The sequence below is a fragment of the Dendrobates tinctorius genome, unplaced genomic scaffold (genome assembly GCF_039654945.1).
Source record: "Dendrobates tinctorius isolate UK_male_01 unplaced genomic scaffold, ASM3965494v1 ptg000135l, whole genome shotgun sequence".
NCBI lineage: Eukaryota > Metazoa > Chordata > Amphibia > Anura > Dendrobatidae > Dendrobates > Dendrobates tinctorius.
In genome coordinates, this window is record NW_027361803.1 from 14616265 (window position 1) to 14637612 (window position 21348).

The following is a 21348-nucleotide window of genomic DNA, read 5'->3' on the forward strand; positions in this document are numbered from 1 at the left end:
TGTCTGTGTGTCCCTGTGTGTCCCTGTGTCTGTGTGTCCCTGTGTGTCCCTGTGTGTGTGTCTGTGTGTCCCTGTGTGTGTGTGCGTGTCTGTGTGTCCCTGTGTGTGTGTGCGTGTCTGTGTGTCCCTCTGTGTGTGCGTGTCTGTGTGTCCCTGTGTGTGTGTGCGTGTCTGTGTGTCCCTGTGTGTGTGCGTGTCTGTGTGTCCCTGTGTGTGTGCGTGTCTGTGTGTCCCTGTGTGTGTGCGTGTCTGTGTGTCCCTGTGTGTGTGCGTGTGTGCGTGACCCTGTGTGTGTGCGTGTCTGTGTGTCCCTGTGTGTGTGTGTGTCTGTGTGTCCCTGTGTGTGTGCGTGTCTGTGTGTCCCTCTGTGTGTCCCTGTGTGTCCCTGTGTGTGTGCGTGTCTGTGTGTCCCTGTGTGTCCCTGTGTGTGTGCGTGTCTGTGTGTCCCTGTGTGTGTGCGTGTCTGTGTGTCCCTGTGTGTGTGCGTGTCCCTGTGTGTGTGCGTGTCTGTGTGTCCCTGTGTGTGTGCGTGTCTGTGTGTCCCTGTGTGTGTGTGTCCCTGTGTGTGCGTGTCTGTGTGTCCCTGTGTGTGTGCGTGTCTGTGTGTCCCTGTGTGTGTGCGTGTCTGTGTGTCCCTGTGTGTGTGTGTGCGTGTCTGTGTGTCCCTGTGTGTGTGTGCGTGTCTGTGTCTCCCTGTGTGTGTGCGTGTCTGTGTCTCCCTGTGTGTGTGCGTGTCTGTGTGTCCCTGTGTGTGTGTGTGTCTGTGTGTCCCTGTGTGTGTGCGTGTCGGTGTGTCCCTGTGTGTGTGCGTGTCCCTGTGTGTGTGCGTGTCTGTGTGTCCCTGTGTGTGTGCGTGTCTGTGTGTCCCTGTGTGTGTGCGTGTCTGTGTCTTCCTGTGTGTGTGCGTGTCTGTGTGTCCCTGTGTGTGTGCGTGTCTGTGTCTCCCTGTGTGTGTGCGTGTCTCTGTGTCACTGTGTGTGTGTGTGTCCCTGTGTGTGTGCGTGTCTGTGTCTCCCTGTGTGTGTGCGTGTCGGTGTGTCACTGTGTGCGTGTCGGTGTGTCCCTGTGTGTGTGCGTGTCTGTGTGTCCCTGTGTGTGTGCGTGTCTGTGTGTCCCTGTGTGTGTGCGTGTCTGTGTGTCCCTGTGTGTGTGCGTGTCTGTGTGTCACTGTGTGTGTGCGTGTCTGTGTGTCACTGTGTGTGTGCGTGTCTGTGTGTCCCTGTGTGTGTGCGTGTCTGTGTCTCCCTGTGTGTGTGCGTGTCTGTGTGTCCCTGTGTGTCTGCTGTGCATCCATTGTCTGATGGGACTACTGTGTTGCCGATGATGGGAGAGTAGTCCTATCAGACAATGCATGTCAAGTGTTAAAAGAGAAAACATACAGTACATATACACATACATTACAGACAGTACATGCAACATAGAGTACATACTCACCAATCACCTAATTCCCCGAAGCCCTCGATCTCCTAATAAAAATAATAAACCAACCTATACATTACCTTTCCACCGTAGTCCAGTTAACGAGTGTCCCACGACGATCTTCCGTGTAGAACAGTGACATCGGGTGATGTCAGTGCTCTACGGGGGGGCTCCCGCGATGAAATGACAGGCAGAGGTAATCCTCCACAATGTATCCCTCCGCCGCCGAGAAAGCGGTCCCGTAACCCCAACTCTAATTCTCACGCAGCATTGCTGTAAAGTGAGAACCTGAACTCCAGTGAACCCTCAGTGATAGTAAAAATAGAAGTGGATCCAGCTCACTCACAGGGCTTATTTAAAAATTAGAAATTTTTTATTGGATGATCCTTAAAAAATTCAAAATGACAAAACCGACATCTCAGATGGCACAGCAATGGCAGGGGGTGGTGTGTAATAAGACCATACGCGTTTCGAGCAACACGGCTCTTGAACACTGGTTACCATCTGAGATGTCTGTTTTGTCATTTTGAATTTTTTAAGGATCATCCAATAAAAATGTTCTAATTTTTTTTGCTAAGGGGGCTTGGATCAGGTTAACGCAGCGAGATCTGCAGTAATAAGGGTAACTGATGGTATCGCTATCATATATCGTCACTTGGACCCCAAAAAGGTTCCTGTTTGAAGTTTTTCCTCCGCGCAGGAGCGTTCCCAGCCTCCTGCTGCAGTGCCAGGTGACTGGGAACACTGCTGTGCAACGTAAAAGTGCAACACTGTGGCCCCTTCAAGCCAGCTCCGGGCCACTGTCTATGAGCAGTCGCTGACCGGTCATCACTTAATGCCTCATGTTTCATGGCTATGGACGGATATGTTCGTGAAGAAGCTGATCTATGTCTGTTTTACCTTTCCACAGTCATCAGATCAAGTCTCTTCAGTACAGCATCACCGGGGACGTCATCCTCGTCGTAGCCGGGAATTCACAGGCCAAAGTGCTCGACCGGGATGGCTTTCCCGTAATGGAGTGTGTGAAGGGCGACCAGTACATCGTGGATATGGCAAACACCAAGGTACTAGAGGATGACGGCCATCATTATCTGTCCTTTTACCAATGTCTGAGCATGTGGAATAATTAAAGGGATTGTCCAGTAGAGACATTGAAGATGACGGGTGGAGGAGCCACTCTGGTTCAGGGGACAAGTGTGCGTTTTATTAATTTTATTCAGCATACTGGGGATCTTCGGTAGTGGACAACGGCATGAAAAGAGTGTCGCCATAATCCATAATTATTCATGACTGTACGAATCATCCATAGTATAATCCACAGCTTTTTAGCATACCCTTGAAGTTAATCTCTCAGTTCTATTGCGATGTCATTTTATAGGTCAAAACGTCAGTGATTCATTTTTGATCAGGTATTGATGGCATTTGAAGCTTTGTTTTTCTGTTACAGCGCTCCATACCTCCCTTCATAGACTTGGATGGAAAAGCTTACATGTTGATTACCTGCTGCCACCACTAGGGGGAGCTCACCGCATACTGTTTATACATACAATACACTAACGACTCTGTATACAGTCACCTCCAAAGCTCCCTCTAGTGGTGGCTGCAGGTAACGAGCGTAGTGTGTTTTTAAAGAGGCATTTCCCATCTTCTAAAGTGATGGAAAATGATCAGTATATGCCACAACGTTATAATCTATGGGGACGGAAGCAAAGGAGCTGCAGCACTAATTTATCATTGTGTCCCCTCCTCCTTTCCCTGCACAGCAGCGTTGAAAAAACAGCATTCAAGAGTGAAAATTGACTTTAAAGGCGTTTTTCATTGCTGTAATCCTAAGAACAAGGGACCCCCCAAAATCAGTAGGGTGCATGCATGACCACTGCTATAGACGTTGCCAATGCCCCTGTCTCTGCACCCATTAGTCCTCCTGCCCTTATGGAAGAAGGCGAGGAGGAAGACACCATGGAGCAAAAATGGAAAATGGCCCAGACTTGAAGGTGTTAATGTATTAAAATGTCAATTATTAGGGGAGGGAGCCAATGTAGCGACAGACTGGCAGGATGCAAAGCAGTCGCCCCCCCCCATCCATTGTTGCAGTATTACAACCCCCAGCATATCCTGACCACGTAGAATGGAGACGCTAATATTCAGAGGGGCGATCAGCGTAAAGGACAGGCATAGACTGATAACTGATCGACGTCATCTCTAATGGACCGTGCACGGCAGCCAGATGTGGGTGACATGCCTGCAATAAGGGTGCGCCGAAAGCTACCTGTGATCCCAGTCCAAAGGTGAAGACGAGACTCTGTCACGGCCGCGGTCGGTTTAGCCGAGAAGATGGAATCTTTGTTAGTGTTACGACAAGTTGAAGGATTTCGAGGCCAATGGAAAAACATTTAGAAAAAAAAAAAAATGTTTTGTCTGCCGCAGCCGAAGAGCTTCTATCACCGAATCCTAGTGGGAAAAGAAGGCAGGAATGGAAATAATAAGTAAGGAAAGGGAAGATTGCCAATGTACATGCCGATCCGGGGGAGGAATGCGGCCCCTGATCCATGTATCTCATACACAGCGAGGGCATCTGTGCGATCCTCCGTCCCTTGGTCAGATTCCTTTCATATAAGGAGACGATTGGGAATGCTGTATATATACCAATCGCACCTTCTGTGATCTTTCCGCTGCCTATGTTGTGCAGAAAGTGTAGTTTTATCAAGTATACTAATTAGGTGTTCGGTGCACCCGGGGTGTGGCCAACAGGCTCGGTGCAATGTTTTGCATGCCCCACCTCCCTCACTGCTGATTGAGGACAAAGGCAGACCTTTCTCGCTGCAGGCAAGCCACTGCTCTGCTGTCAATCATCGGAGGTGGGGGTATGCAGAGCTAGTGGGTGGATTTAGAGCCCTGAGCTTCTTTGCTCTGAGCTTCTTTGCCATACCCAGGTTGCACCATGCACCCTTTTTGGTTTTTTGATTAAACTTTAGCTTCTGAAGAGCAGAGGCAGCCATGAGATCACTGAAGGTGGAGCTAGACCTGGCCCACAGATCAGTCTTACTATAAGGGAGTACTGGGACAACATTAGGGGGTAAGTACTGAGGACAGGTGCCCCTTTTATATAGTGATGAGATTTAAATATATCATGGCATGTATAACATCATCTATTGGCCCAATATTAAGTTGTTAGAGGGGTTAGTATGTCCCTAAGGTGATGTGAGTTGAATGCATTATGTTCGTCCCTTCGCTACGACTCCAAAAATCTATCTCACATAAATATCGTATTAATGCATACCCCAATATTCATATCTGGACACTGGAGACAGAATGTCTAACTGCAATTGTTCAATTTTTATTTGAGAACAAGAGTTACCTCGGAATGTGTTTAGATTTTTCACTTCCCTTTCTCTTAAATATACTGATCATAGTCTGGGTGTCTTCGTTCCAGCAAATCTCCCTGTTGTAATTACCTGGTCACTACAGAAGGCCCCTTCTTCAATGGAGATGAAAGTGTCAGCTCTCTATTTAATTAGTTTCCCTCTTCCCCAGCTATAATTAATCCTATATGTTCATTGTGAATTCTACTTCAATGTGGGTTGAAGGATCAGCTCTTCTCCCTTCTCTCGAGATGTCTTTTATGGATTTTAATTTTTCTCTGACACCTCTGCTATGTGCCGCTCCTCTGCTATTTCTCCCAGAAATTTATGAATGAATTGCTCACTGCAGTGTGTAAGTAAATGCTATCATTCCTCTTAAATCCTAGAATCATAGAATGGTAGCGTTGGAAGGGACCTCCTGGGTCATCTGATTCAACTCCCTGCTCAAAACAGGATTCACTAAATCATCCCAGACAAATGTCTGTCCAGCCTCTGTTTGAAGATGTCCATTGAAGGAGAACTCGCCACCTCTCATGGAAGCCTGTTCCACTTATTGATCACCCTCACTGTCAAAAAGTTTTTTCTAATATCTAATCTGTGTCTCCCATTCAGTTTCATCCCATTGCTTCTAGTCTTTCCTTGTGCAAATGAGAATAAAGATGAGCCTTCTAAAAATGTGACAGCTCTTGAGATATCTGTAGACAGCTATTAAGTCTCCTCTCAGTTGTCTTTTTTGCATCTAAACATTCCCAAATCCTGTAACCGTTCTTTATAGGACACAGTATTCCAGATGAGGTCTGACCATAGAGGAGCAGAGGGCAATAATAACTTCACGTGATCTAGACTGTATGCTTCTGTTAATACATCCCAGAATTGTATTTGCTTTTTTTTGCTGCTGCATCACACTGTTGACTCATGTTTAGTCTGTGATCTATTAGTATACCCAAGTCTTTTTCACATATGCTGTTGCTTAGCCCTATCCCTCCCATTCTGTATATGCTTTTTTTCATTTTTATTGCCCAGATGTAGTACTTTGCATTTTTCCCTGTTAAAAACTATTCTGTTAGTTGCTGCCCACTGCTCCAGTTTATTTACATCTTTTTGAATCCTCTCTCTCTCTCTTCTCTAGTATTAGCTGTCGCTCCTAGCTTTGTGTCATCAGCAAATTTAATCAGTTTACCCTCAATTCCTTCATCTAAATCATTGATAAAGATGTTGAACAATGCAGGGCCTAGGACAGAGCCCTGTGGTACCCCACTTGCCAACTGGATGTGCAGCCATTTACGACCACTCTTTAGGTCAGATCACTAAGCCAGTTATGAATCCACCTAACAGTTGCCTTGTCCATTCCATACTTAGTCATTTTTTCAATAAGGATGGTGTGAGATACTTTGTCAAATTCTTTGCTGAAGTCAAGATATACTATATCTACAGCATTTCCCTGATCCACCCAGTCAGTGATTCTGTCATAGAAGGAAATTAAGTTAGTGTGACATGACTTATTAGTTACAAACCCATGCTGACTCTGGTTAATCACTTCATTCTTATCCAGGTACTTACATACATGTTGTTTAATAATTTGTTCATAAATCTTTCCTGGTATAGAAGTCATACTCACCGGCCTATAGTTCCCTAGGACGACCTTCTTCCCCTTTTTGAAGATGGGAACAACATTTGCTCTTCTCCAGTCTTCTGTAACTTCTGTTCTCCAAGAATTTGCAAAGATTATGGAGAGTAGTTCAAAAATTTCTTCTGCTATCTCCTACAATACTCTGGTGTGTAATTCATCTGGACCTGGAGACTTGAATTCATTTATGTTAGCTAAGTGTTCCCTGACCATCTCCCTGTTTATAGATATCCTGGATTCATCTATTCCTTTAATAGGACAGTGAAGATCAGTTGATGTTACAATTCCTTTCTGAGAGAAAACAGATGCAAAATAAGAATTTAAAAGTTCAGCCTTCTCAACATCCTGCCTTACCATTTTATTATTTTCATCCTGTAAAAATACTATAGCATCTGTGACTTTTCTTTTACTTTTTACATAGCCCCAAAATCTTTTTTTATTGCTTTTGACATCTCTTGCAAGCCTTAATTGTCAGCTTTAGATAATCTAATTCGTGCCCTGCAGGTTCTGCAGACAGCATTATATTCTTCAGATATTCCTCCCTCTTTCCATTTGATAAACATTTCTTTCTTCCTTTTTTGCATGTGTTTAAGTTCTGTGTTCATGCATTCTCGTTTTCTTAAATTCTTCCTATTCTTCCCTTCGACTTGTTAATGATTGTGCTTTAAGAATTTAATTTTTAAATATTTCCATCCTTCCTGGACATTTTTGTCCTTTAGGATATCCAGCCATTGGATCCCTCCGATTCTCTTTGAGTCCCTTAAAATCTGCCTTTCTGAAATCTAACCTTGACGTCTGAGTCTTCACAGGTCTTCCTCCACTAGTTATCCAAAATTCTAAAATAGCATGGTCGCTACCTCCTAGGGTCCCAGCCACGCTTACCTCCTCAACCATTTCCTCCCTGTTTATAAGGATTAGATCCAAGGTAGCAGTTCCCCTTGTTTTCTCCCCTACCTTTTGGAAGATAAAGTTGTCAGCGAGAGAGGATAAGAATTTCCTTGACCTGTTAGTTTTGCCTCGGAGAGGTTTCCAACAGATGTCAGGATAGTTGAAATCTCCCATGACAACTATGTCATATTTTTTGGAGAACTTGGCCATTTGATGCATAAAGAGTCCATCCATATCTTCAGCTTGCACAGGCGGCCTGTAGTAAATGCGTACAATGGTGTCCTTTCCGTTGTTCTCTCCTTGTATTCTTACCCAAACAGTTTCCACAGAACTCCCAGTCTCTGAAGCTTGGATCTCTGTGCAGATATACGCTTTTCTAACATACAATACGACACCTCTTCTTCGTTTATCAAGTCTGTTTCTTGCAAATAAGTTGTATCCTTCTAGCCTTGTATTCCAATCATGTGTATTGTCCCACCAAGTTTCAGTGATTCCAATGACATCATATTTCTCTTCCTGCATTAGTAGTTCCAATTCTCCTTGTTTGTTGCCCATGCTTTGTGCATTTGTATGGAAACATCTTAGTTTGTGATTGGTTTCTCTTTCGCCAATATTTTTATTTTTTAGATTCTTTTTTGTCTTTGTTCTTCCTTTCCACTTCTAATAGCAGAGTTCTCAATAGCATTTGTCAGGTGTATGGCTTTTTCTGACCTTTTGCTTCCCTTCCCACATTGTTCTAGTTTAGAGCTCTCCTGATGAGTATAGCAAGACGACCTCCAAATACATGCTTTCCAGACTTCGTAAGGTGCACCCCATCTCTAGCAAGCAGTCCATCATATAGGTAGTAAATTCCGTGATCCAGAAATCCAAATTCTTGCTGACGGCACCATCAACGTAACTAGTTGTTCATCTTGACAGGGATGTGTCAGAAATGTTCAGGAAGTTTAGCAGAGGAATTACAGAACAGAGAGGTTAAGACATGACATGCTTCAGAATTATTACTAAAATTTACTAAGAGATGACAAAAGTCTGTTCAGCTCCAGCCACCGCTAGGGGGAGCTCCAAGGCATACTGTATACTGTGTTATCATTGAGCTCTATGTATTATCTGTATGCGGCCCCTTAGTGACAAATGTTGTAATTTCTTATCGATGCAGGGATTTTAGCCCTGATTTCACAGCAAATTATTCTAGGGGTCACAACCCCACATTTCTGATACAATCTGTTTTCAGGGGTGCAAATTCGTTCTGAGCACATGAGGTTTTCTCCCCGTACATGAGCTTTGGGTCATATGGAAATTTTACATTTGTAGGACTTTCCAGGCAGTTTTCATTTAACTGACAGACAACGACTAGAAAACAAATGTCAAAGAAAAATATATTTTTTTGCAGGAAATATACAGATTTGTTAATATTTATGTATTTTTTTTATTTTTGTCTTTCAGGGCCATACGGCCATGCTGAACGGGGGATGCTGGCACCCAAAGATTAAGGATGAGTTTCTGACGTGCTCCAATGATGGGTAGGTGGACGAGTATTCTCACTGCCTGATATCTTCTGTTCACTCGGTGAAGGTAACATGGACTCAGGGCTTATTCTGCATTAATGAGCTGTAGAGGTTTCGTGCTCTGCCACCATACGAACCTCATGCACTGTCACATAAGCTCTACGCACGGTAATATGAGTTCTGCTCAGTGTCATGAGGTTTCTGTGCAGTGCGATGTGAGCTCCGCACTCTACAGTATGAGAGAACTGCACTTTTATGCTGACTTTGCACTGTGTATTGTGAGCTCCGCACTCGGCACTGTGAGCTTTGTGCAGTGACATAGACTGTTTGCAGTGCATTATAAGCTCGGTGTGCTGCCTACAGGCTCCGCGCAGTGCAACTCAAAATCCACACCGTGCAATATGAACTCGGTGCACTACAATATGAGCTCCTTGTACTATCATTTGGGCTCCGCACACTGCAATATGATCTCAGCGCACTGCATTATGAGCTCCCTGTACTGCCATATGGGCTCTGCGCACTGCAGTATGAGTTCCGTGCCCTGTTACTCAGGCTCTGCGCACTGCAGTATGAGTTCTGTGCCCTGTTATTCAGGCTCTGCGCACTGCAGTATGAGTTCCGTGCCCTGTTACTCGGGCTCTGCGCACTGCAGTATGAGTTCCGTGCCCTGTTACTCAGGCTCTGCGCACTGCAGTATGAGTTCCGTGCCCTGTTACTCAGGCTCTGCGCACTGCAGTATGAGTTCCGTGCCCTGTTACTCAGGCTCTGCGCACTGCAGTATGAGTTCCGTGCCCTCTTTCTCAGGCTCTGCGCACTGCAGTATGAGTTCTGTGCCCTATTACTCAGGCTCTGCGCACTGCAGTATGAGTTCCGTGCCCTGTTACTCAGGCTCCACGCACTGCAGTATGAGTTCTGTGCCCTCTTTCTCAGGCTGTGCGCACTGCAGTATGAGTTTTGTGCCCTGTTATTCAGGCTCTGCGCACTGCAGTATGAGTTCCGTGCCCTGTTATTCAGTCTCTGCTCACTGCAGTATGAGTTCCGTGCCCTCTTTCTCAGGCTCTGCGCACTGCAGTATGAGTTCTGTGCCCTGTTACTCAGGCTCTGCGCACTGCAGTATGAGTTCCGTGCCCTGTTACACAGGCTCTGCGCACTGCAGTATGAGTTCTGTGCCCTGTTATTCAGGCTCTGTGCACTGCAGTAGGAGTTCCGTGCCCTGCTATTTAGGCTCTGCGCATTGCAGTATGAGTTCTGTGCCCTGTTACTCAGGCTCTGCGCACTGCAGTATGAGTTCCGTGCCCTGTTACTCAGGCTCTGCGCACTGCAGTATGAGTTCCGTGCCCTGTTATTCAGGCTCTGTGCACTGCAGTAGGAGTTCCGTGCCCTGCTATTCAGGCTCTGCGCACTGCAGTATGAGTTCCGTGCCCTCTTTCTCAGGCTCTGCGCACTGCAGTATGAGTTCTGTGCCCTGTTACTCAGGCTCTGCGCACTGCAGTATGAGTTACATGCCCTGTTACTCAGGCTCCGCGCACTGCAGTATGAGTTCGGTGCCCTCTTTCTCAGGCTGTGCGCACTGCAGTATGAGTTCTGTGCCCTGTTATTCAGGCTCTGCGCACTGCAGTATGAGTTCCGTGCCCTCTTTCTCAGGCTCTGCGCACTGCAGTATGAGTTCTGTGCCCTGTTACTCAGACTCTGCGCACTGCAGTATGAGTTCCGTGCCCCGTTACTCAGGCTCCGCGCACTGCAGTATGAGTTCCGTGCCCTCTTTCTCAGGCTCTGCGCACTGCAGTATGAGTTCTGTGCCCTGTTATTCAGTCTTTGCTCACTGCAGTAGGAGTTCCGTGCCCTGTTATTCAGGCTCTGCGCACTGCAGTATGAGTTCCGTGCCCTGTTACTCAGGCTCTGCGCACTGCAGTATCAGTTCCTTGCCCTCTTTCTCAGGCTCTGCGCACTGCAGTATGAGTTCCGTGCCCTGTTATTCAGGCTCTGCGCACTGCAGTATGAGTTCCGTGCCCTGTTACTCAGGCTCTGCGCACTGCAGTATGAGTTCCGTGCCCTGTTACTCAGGCTCTGCGCACTGCAGTATGAGTTCCGTGCCCTCTTTCTCAGGCTCTGCGCACTGCAGTATGAGTTCCGTGCCCTCTTTCTCAGGCTCTGCGCACTGCAGTATGAGTTCAGTGCCCTCTTTCTCAGGCTCTGCGCACTGCAGTATGAGTTCCGTGCCCTCTTTCTCAGGCTCTGCGCACTGCAGTATGAGTTCCGTGCCCTCTTTCTCAGGCTCTGCGCACTGCAGTATGAGTTCCGTGCCCTCTTTCTCAGGCTCTGCGCACTCAAGTATGAGTTCCGTGCCCTCTTTCTCAGGCTCTGCGCACTGCTGTACAGCCGCTGTGCCACATTCCTTTAACTAGAATGTGATTACAGAGAACATCTACTGTAATTATAGTGGTTTGAAAAAAACACTATATTGTAATCCGAACGCTGCTAACTTCTTCTTATTATTATTATTATTAAGTTGATTTCCGCAATTAATACAGCCCGAACCGCTACACGCACAGACGCCATTGAGGTGTCGTTTCGAAGCCAGCGTCCATGAGAGGTGTGCTAAGTATTTTTCGTGTCGATCAGATTTGTAGCTTTTGCGCAATTTGCGTTTGAAAATTTTTTTTCCCGTCATTGGAATGCACTGTCTCAATGCATTTGAATGGGGAAATTTTGCTATAGACAAAACATGCCCTGAGGCGATTGAAATGGCAGTTAAGCTCATTGATATGCGCAGGCAGACCCAGTTACTATGCCAACGCCTACGAACGTCACATGACCTCTCCAAGACAGAGCTTCTGCCACGTAATATCAGCTCTTAAAGCAAAACCCACAGCACAAATGCAAATCTAGCTTCATCACATGACGCATGCCCCTGAGAGAGAATGTGCTCCAAAGTGGATTTAGAAGCCCAGTGAGCCACCCTGGCTCTTAAAGGGCCGACGCACCAAAATGAGTCTTAAAGGGCCGGCGCGCCAAATCGAAAGCTGAGTGACCCAAGGCTCCAAATCGGAGGCTGATAGACCCTGGCCTACAAAAAGGAGGCTGAGCCACCCTGGCATCCAAATCAGACCCAGAGTGGCCCCGCCCACCAAATCGGACCCAGAGTGGCCCCGCCCACCAAATCAGACTCAGAGTGGCCCCACCCACCAAATCAGACTCAGAGTGGCCCCACCCACAAAATCGGACCCTGAGGGGCCCCACCCACAAAATCGGACCCTGAGGGGATGCGGCCACAAAATCAGACCGAGGGGCCCCGGCCACAACATCGGACCCTCACGGGCCCCGGCCACAAAATCGGACCCTGAGGGGCCCCAACCACAAAATCGGATCCTGAGGGGGCCCCAACCACAAAATCGGATCCTGAGGGGGCCCCAACCACAAAATCGGATCCTGAGGGGCCCCAACCACAAAATCGGACCCTGAGGGGCCCCACCCACAAAATCAGACCCTGAGGGCCCCGGTCACAAAATAGGGTCCTGAGGGGCCCCAACCACAAAATCGAACCCTGAGGGGTCCCAACCACAAAATTGGACCCTGAGGGGCCCCACCCACAAAATTGGACCCTGAGGGGCCCCACCCACAAAATTGGACCCTGAGGGGCCCCACCCACAAAATTGGACCCTGAGGGACCCCGCTCACCAAATTGAACTCTGAGGGGCCCCGCTCACCAAATCGTACCCCGAGGGTCCCCGCCCACCAATTCAGACCCTGAGGGGCACCGCCCACCAAATTTGACCCTGAGGGGCCCCGCTCACCAAATTGGACCCTGAGGGGCCCTGCTCACTAAATTGAACTCTGAGGGGACCAGCTCACCAAATCGGACCTTGAGGGGCCCCGCCCACCAAATCGCACCCCGAGGGTCCCCGCCCATCAATTCAGACCCTGAGGGGCCCCGCTCACCAATCGGACCCTGAGGGGCCCCGCTCACCAAATCGGACCCTGAGCGGCCCCGCCCACCAAATCGGATTCTGAAAGGCCCCAACCACAAAATCGGACCCTGAGGGGCCCCGGACACAAAATCGGACCCTGAGGGGCCCCACCCACCAAATCGGACCCTGAGGGGACCCGGCCACCAAATCGGACCCTGAGAGGCCCCACCCACCAAATCGGACCCTGAGGGGCCCCGGCCACAAAATCGGACCCTGAGGGGCCCCACCCACAAAATCGGGCCTTGAGGGGCCCCACCCACAAAATCGGACCCTGGGGCCAAAGTGGCCCCTGAGAGGCACCCACAGTTAAAACGGATCCTGAGTTGAAAGTCTTGCAGGTGCAGCAGGCAAGTCTCTCTTAAAGGGGCAGCCTGGGCAGCATTTCAAACCACTATCTGTAGTTCCTTCAGGAAATACACATCTAGTTCTTATTATTATTATTATTAAGTTGATTTCCGCAATTAATACAGCCCGAACCGCTACACGCACAGACTCCGTTGAGGTGTCGTTTCGAAGCCAGCGCCCATGAGAGGTGTGCTAAGTATTTTTCGTGTCGATCAGATTTGTAGTTTTTGCGCAATTTGCGTTCGAAAATTTTTTTTCCCGTCATTGGAATGCACTGTCTCCAATGCATTTGAATGGGGAAATGGCAAAACATGCCCTGAGGCGATTGAAATGGCAGTTGAGCTCATTGATATGCGCAGGCAGAACCAGTTACTATGCCAACGCCTACGAACGTCACATGACATCTCCAGAACAGAGCTTCTGCCACATAATATCAGCTCTTAAAGCGAAACCCACAGCACAAATGCAAATCTAGCTTCATCACATGACACATGCCCCTGAGAGAGAATGTGCGCCAAAGTGTATTTAGAAGCCCAGTGAGCCAAACTGGCTCTTAAAGGGCCGAAGTGCAAAAGTGACTGTTAAAGGGCCGGCGCACCGAAATGAGTCTTAAAGGGCCAACACGCCAAATCGAAAGCTGAGTGACCACAGGCTCCAAATGGGAGGCTGATCGACCCCCCCGGCCTCCAAATCGGAGGCTGAGCCACCCCGGCCTCCAAATCGGAGGTTGAGCCACCCCGGACTCCAAATCGGAGGCTGAGCCACCCCGGCCTCCAAATCGGAGGCTGAGCCACCCCGGCCTCCAAATCGGAGGGTGATTGACCCCGGCCTTCAAATCGGAGGCTGAGCCACCCCGGCCTCCAAATCGGAGGCTGAGCCACCCCGGCCTCCAAATCGGAGACTGAGCCACCCCGGCCTCCAAATCGGAGGCTGAGCCACCCCGGCCTCCAAATCGGAGGCTGAGCCACCCCGGCCTCCAAATCGGAGGCTGAGCCACCCCGGCCTCCAAATCGGAGGCTGAGCCACCCCGGCCTCCAAATCGGAGGCTGAGCCACCCCGGCCTCCAAATCGGAGGCTGAGCCACCCCGGCCTCCAAATCGGAGGCTGATCCACCCCGGCCTCCAAATCGGAGGCTGAGCCACCCCGGCCTCCAAATGGGAGGCTGAGCCACCCCGGCCTCCAAATGGGAGGCTGAGCCACCCCGGCCTCCAAATGGGAGGCTGATCGACCCCGGCCTCCAAATGGGAGGCTGAGCCACCCCGGCCTCCAAATGGGAGGCTGAGCCACCCCGGCCTCCAAATGGGAGGCTGATCGACCCCGGCCTCCAAATGGGAGGCTGAGCCACCCCGGCCTCCAAATGGGAGGCTGAGCCACCCCGGCCTCCAAATGGGAGGCTGAGCCACCCCGGCCTCCAAATGGGAGGCTGAGCCACCCCGGCCTCCAAATCGGAGGCTGAGCCACCCCGGCCTCCAAATCGGAGGCTGAGCCACCCCGGCCTCCAAATCGGAGGCTGAGCCACCCCGGCCTCCAAATCGGAGGCTGAGCCACCCCGGCCTCCAAATCGGAGGCTGAGCCACCCCGGCCTCCAAATCGGAGGCTGAGCCACCCCGGCCTCCAAATCGGAGGCTGAGCCACCCCGGCCTCCAAATCGGAGGCTCTTTGACCTCGGCCTCCAAATCGGAAGCTCATCGACCCCGGCCTCCAAATCGGAAGCTCATCGACCCCGGCCTCAAAATCGGAGGCTGAGCTACCCCGGCCTCCAAATCGGAGGCTCTTTGACCTCGGCCTCCAAATCGGAAGCTCATCGACCCCGGCCTCCAAATCTTACCCAGAGTGGCCCCGCCCACCAAATCTTACCGAGTGGCCCCGCCCACCAAATCGGACCCAGAGAGGCCCCGCCCACCAAATCGGACCCTGAGGGGCCCCGCCCACCAAATCGGACCCTGTGGTGCCCCGCCCACCAAATCGGACCCAGAGTGGTCCCGCCGACCAAATCGGACCCAGAGTGGCCCCGCCGACCAAATCGGACCCAGAGGGTCTCCGCCCACAAAATCAGACCCTAAGGGGCCCAACCCACCAAATCTGACCCTGAGGGGACCCAACCACAAAATCGGACCCTGATTGGTCCCAACCACAAAATCAGACCCTGAGGGGCCCCGGCCACAAAATCGGACCCTGAGGGGCCCCGGCCACAAAATCGGACCCTGAGGGGCCCAACCCACATAATCGGACCCTGAGGGGCCACGGCCAGAAAATCAGACCCTGAGGGGCCCCGGCCACCAAATCGGACCCTGAGGGGCCCCGGCCACCAAATCGGACCCTGAGGGGCCCCGGCCACAAAATCGGACCCTGAGGGGCCCCGGCCACAAAATCGGACCCTGAGGGACCCAACCCACATAATCGGACCCTGAGGGGCCACGGCCAGAAAATCAGACCCTGAGGGGCCCCGGCCACCAAATCGGACCCTGAGGGGCCCCGGTCACAAAATCGGACCCTGAGGGGCCCCACTCACAAAATCGGACCCTGAGGGGCCACACCCACAAAATCGGAGCCTGAGAGATCCCCGCCAACAATTCAAGCCCTGAGGAGCCCAGGCCAAGGAATCGGATCCTGAGGGGCCCCACCCACCAAATCAGACCCTGAGGCCAAAGTGGCCTCTGAGAGGCACTCACAGTTAAAACGGATCCTGAGTTGAAAGTCTTGCAGGGGCAGCAGGCAAGTCTCTCTTAAAGGGGCAGCCCGGGCACCATTTCAAACCACTATCTGTACTTCCTTCAGGAAATACACATCTAGTTATTATTATTATTAAGTTGATTTCCGCAATTAATACGGCCCGAACCGCTACACGCACAGACTCCGTTGAGGTGTCGTTTCGAAGCCAGCGTCCATGAGAGGTGTGCTAAGTATTTTTCGTGTCGATCGGATTTGTAGTTTTTGCGCAATTTGCGTTTGAAAATTTTTTTTCCCGTCATTGGAATGCACTGTCTCAATGCATTTGAATGGGGAAATGGCAAAACGTGCCCTGAGGCGATTGAAATGGCAGTTAAGCTCATTGATATGCGCAGGCAGACCCAGTTACTATGCCAACGCCTACGAACGTCACATGACCTCTCCAAGACAGAGCTTCTGCCACATAATATCAGCTCTTAAAGCAAAACCCACAGCACAAATGCAAATCTAGCTTCATCACATGACGCATGCCCCTGAGAGAGAATGTGCGCCAAAGTGGATTTAGAAGCCCAGTGAGCCACCCTGGCTCTTAAAGGGCCGACGCACCAAAATGAGTCTTAAAGGGCCGGCGCGCCAAATCGAAAGCTGAGTGACCCAAGGCTCCAAATCGGAGGCTGATAGACCCTGGCCTACAAAAAGGAGGCTGAGCCACCCTGGCATCCAAATCGGACCCAGAGTGGCCCCGCCCACCAAATTGGACCCTGAGGGGCCCCGCCCACCAAATTGGACCCTGAGGGGCCCCACCCACCAAATTGGACCCTAAGGGGCCCCACCCACCAAATTGGACCCTGAGGGGCCCCGGCCACAAAATCGGACCCTGAGGGGCCCCACCCACAACATCAGACCCTGAGGGGCCCCGGCCACAAAATCGGACCCTGAGGGGCCCCACTCACAAAATCGGACCCTGAGGGGCCCCAACCACAAAATCGAACCCTGAGGGGCCCCAACCACAAAATCGAACCCTGAGGGGCCCCAAGCACAAAATCGGACCCTGAGGGGCCCCGGCCACAAAATCGGACCCTCACGGGCCCCGGCCACAAAATCGGACCCTGAGGGGCCCCGGCCACAAAATCGGACCCTGAGGGGCCCCGCCTACAAAATTGAACCCTGAGGGGCCCCAACCACAAAATCGGATCCTGAGGGGCCCCACCCACAAAATCGGATCCTGAGGGGCCGCACCCACAAAATCAGACCCTGAGGGCCCCGGTCACAAAATTGGATCCTGAGGGCCCCCAACCACAAAATCGATCCCTGAGGGGCCCCAACCACAAAATCGGACCCTGAGGGGCCCCACCCACAAAATTGGACCCTGAGGGGCCCCACCCACAAAATTGGACCCTGAGGGGCCCCACCCACAAAATTGGACCCTGAGGGGCCCCGGCCAAAAAATTGGACCCTGAGGGGCCCCGGCCAAAAAATTGGACCCTGAGGGGCCCCACCCACAAAATTGGACCCTGAGGGGCCCCGGCCACAAAATCGGACCCTGAGGGACCCCGGCCACAAAATCGGATCCTGAGGGGCCCCAACCACAAAATCGGATCCTGAGGGGCCCCAACCACAAAATCGGACCCTGAGAGGCTCCGGACACAAAATCGGACCCTGAGGGGCCCCGGACACAAAATCGGACCCTGAGGGGCCCAACCCACAAAATCGGACCCTGAGGGGCCCCGCCCACCAAATCGGACCCTGAGGGGCCCCGCCCACCAAATCGGACCCTGAGGGGCCCCGCCCACCAAATCGGACCCTGAGGGGCCCCGCCCACCAATTCAGACCCGGAGGGGCCCCGCTCACTAAATCGGATTCTGAAAGGCCCCAACCACAAAATCGGACCCTGAGGGGCCCCACCCACAAAATCGGACCCTGAGGGGCCCCGCTGACCAAATTGAACTCTGAGGGGCCCCACTCACCAAATCGGACCCTGAGGGGCCCCGCCCACCAAATCGGACCCTGAGTGGCCCCGTCCACCAAATCGGACCCTAAGGGGCCCCACCCACAAAATCGGACCCTGAGGTGCCCCAGCCACAAAATCGGACCCAGAGGGGCCCCACCCACAAAATTGGACCCTGAGGGGCCCCGGCCACAAAATCGGACCCTGAGGGACCCCGGCCACAAAATCGGACCCTGAGGGACCCCGGCCACAAAATCGGATCCTGAGGGGCCCCAACCACAAAATCGGATCCTGAGGGGCCCCAACCACAAAATCGGACCCTGAGAGGCTCCGGACACAAAATCGGACCCTGAGGGGCCCCGGACACAAAATCGGACCCTGAGGGGCCCAACCCACAAAATCGGACCCTGAGGGGCCCCGCCCACCAAATCGGACCCTGAGGGGCCCCGCCCACCAAATCGGACCCTGAGGGGCCCCGCCCACCAAATCGGACCCTGAGGGGCCCCGCCCACCAATTCAGACCCGGAGGGGCCCCGCTCACTAAATCGGATTCTGAAAGGCCCCAACCACAAAATCGGACCCTGAGGGGCCCCACCCACAAAATCGGACCCTGAGGGGCCCCGCTGACCAAATTGAACTCTGAGGGGCCCCACTCACCAAATCGGACCCTGAGGGGCCCCGCCCACCAAATCGGACCCTGAGTGGCCCCGTCCACCAAATCGGACCCTAAGGGGCCCCACCCACAAAATCGGACCCTGAGGTGCCCCAGCCACAAAATCGGACCCAGAGGGGCCCCACCCACAAAATCGGGCCCTGAGGGGTCCCACCCACAAAATCGGACCCTGAGGCCAAAGTGGCCCCTGAGAGGCACCCACAGTTAAAACGGATCCTGAGTTGAAAGTCTTGCAGGGGCAGCAGGCAAGTCTCTCTTAAAGGGGCAGCCCGGGCACCATTTCAAACCACTATCTGTACTTCCTTCAGGAAATACACATCTAGTTTTCCATTGTGCTGGTGTGATGATTGCCATCCTTATTGTTACCTGTAAGGTCATTTATTTGTCTTTTATACCTTGTTATTGTTCTTTCTTGGTGTTTTCTGCCTCCCTTTTTTCTGTATTTTTCCCTTCTCCATAAGCTAATCTCGTCCTCCCGAATCCTCTATATCGGGACTCTCGGAGCGGCTCCTTCATCACCACTTTATTGATGTCTTTACAAGTTCCCCTGTTCGGTCTAATTCTTTCCTAAATGGCTTTCATGCTGGTAATCATCGGGTCATTACTGGGAAGATGCAGCAGGTTTTTACACCCTGAATGACTTGTTCAGGAATCCTCAGAAGTGTCCTACATGGGGTCATGACACCAGCTCACTCAAGTCATTTAGCCCTTTCATTAAGGTCGCTAACCTGCCCGCGTGCTGTAACTTATCCTGGCTTTTCCTCTTCTCCGCTCACTTGTCAGGAGATTTCTGCTTTCAAAGGGTCTGTAATTGTTTTCCCTTTATGGGATGTCGTGCCCCATTGCTGGCATTTCATTCTCCTCTTATAAGACTTTACTGACAGGTTCCAGTGTGTGCATCCATCCATGTACAAAGACAGAGGAATCTAAGTGAATAGGATCGATTTGTGTAATACAACAATATCCGTCCATCAGAAAATACAATGCCATTTATCCTTTTAGGCCATTCTAATTGTTGAAGGGGTTCTCCATTTTGGATGGTGCCAAATAATGGGTCGAGCACACGTGCCTAACTCGAGTTTCGCCCTTACGGCTTCATCTGTACGGACTGTGTGTAATGCTTCATTTTCCCTGTGGTGAAGATCTAAGGAATTAACATCTCAATGATCACAAATGATCGCTCCTGGTCCCAACATCTGGATACTGTCAGATCAGCTGAGATACAATTTTTCAAATCGACTATAATTTTTTGCTTAAGAGCCCCTGAAGACACCCAGCCTTCTCCCACTATTAATCAGATCAATGAATACTTTAAAAGAAGATTACGGATTTCTTGCTTAATTTCTTTGTACTGACCAGGTGGACACTAGAGAAGAAGCTGAAGCGGGAAATCAATTCTTCTGAGCCTGCTCAGTGTTAATGTATTCAGTGGAGCAGCGGCCACTTGTTTTGGGCCCGAAACAACCCAGTGGATGTTACTTAGCAAAAAAAAAAGCTGAAAGATATCCATAGTTATTCCAATGATTGATTTAGTTTGATAAAAAATGTGAAAATTAGATCAATGTATTTAATAATGTAAAAAAATCTTCTAACGTACCAACCACTAAGTATCACCTTTCTGTGTAATTTAGGAAGTGGGGCAGGTCTTTATCTCTCTGCAGAAAGTTAGGCAGGTCTTTTTTGTTGCAGCAGTGTGATGGGTCTTTTTCGCTGGAGGCAGTGTGGCGGGTGTTTTTTTTCTGCAGGCAGTGTGGCAGGGCTTTTTCTCTGCAGGCACTGTGTGGGTGTTTTTCGCTAGAGCCAGTGGGGCAGGTTTTTTTTTTCTGCAGGCAGTGGGGTGGGTCTTTTTCTCTGCAGGCACAGGGGTGGGTCTTATTCTCTGCAGGCAGTGTGGCTGGTCTTATTCTCTGCAGGCAGTGTGGCGGGTCTTTTTCTCTGCAGGCAGTGTGGCGGGTCTTATTCTCTGCAGGCAGTGTGGCTGGTTTTATTCTCTGCAGGCAGTGTGGCTGGTCTTTTTCTCTGCAGGCAGTGGGGCGGGTACTTTTTCTCTGCAGTCAGTGGGGCGGGTACATTTTCTCTGCAGTCAGTGGGGCGGGTACATTTTCTCTGCAGGCAGTGGGGCTGGTCTTTTTCTCTGTAGGAAGTGGGGCTGGTGTTTTTCGCTGTAGGAAGTGGGGCTGGTGTTTTTCGCTGCAGCCAGTGGGGCAGGTGTTTTTTTCTGCAGGCAGTGGGGCAGAACTTTTTCTCTGCAGGCAGTGTGGTGGGTCTTTTTCTCTGCAGGCAGTGTGGCGGGTGTTTTTTTTCTGCAGGCAGTGGGGCGGGTACTTTTTCTCTGCAGTCAGTGGGGCGGGTACATTTTCTCTGCAGTCAGTGGGGCGGGTACATTTTCTCTGCAGGCAGTGGGGCTGGTCTTTTTCTCTGTAGGAAGTGGGGCTGGTGTTTTTCGCTGTAGGAAGTGGGGCTGGTGTTTTTCGCTGCAGCCAGTGGGGCAGGTGTTTTTTTCTGCAGGCAGTGGGGCAGAACTGTGGTGGGTGTTTTTCGCTGCAGCCAGTGGGGCCGGTGTTTTTTTTCTGCAGGCAGTGGGGTGGGTCTTTTTCTCTGCAGGCAGTGTGGCGGGTGTTTTTTTTCTGCAGGCAGTGTGGCAGGGCTTTTTCTCTGCAGGCACTGTGTGGGTGTTTTTCGCTAGAGCCAGTGGGGCAGGTTTTTTTTTTCTGCAGGCAGTGGGGTGGGTCTTTTTCTCTGCAGGCACAGGGGTGGGTCTTATTCTCTGCAGGCAGTGTGGCGGGTCTTTTTCTCTGCAGGCAGTGTGGCGGGTCTTTTTCTCTGCAGGCAGTGTGGCGGGTCTTTTTCTCTGCAGGCAGTGTGGCGGGTCTTATTCTCTGCAGGCAGTGTGGCTGGTCTTATTCTCTGCAGGCAGTGTGGCTGGTCTTTTTCTCTGCAGGC

At 51.1% G+C, this 21348-nt stretch overlaps 1 protein-coding gene across 2 annotated transcripts in view; it reads left to right on the top strand.

Moving 5' to 3' along the window:
• WDR70 (WD repeat domain 70) overlaps positions 1-21348 on the top strand; it is a 319614-nt gene that overhangs the window by 63103 nt on the left and 235163 nt on the right. For both annotated transcript variants that reach the window (XM_073543960.1, XM_073543959.1), the window contains exons 8-9: positions 2330-2483; positions 8740-8816. In XM_073543960.1, coding sequence (XP_073400061.1) covers positions 2330-2483; positions 8740-8816 — 231 coding nt within the window. The remainder of the gene's footprint in view (positions 1-2329; positions 2484-8739; positions 8817-21348) is intronic.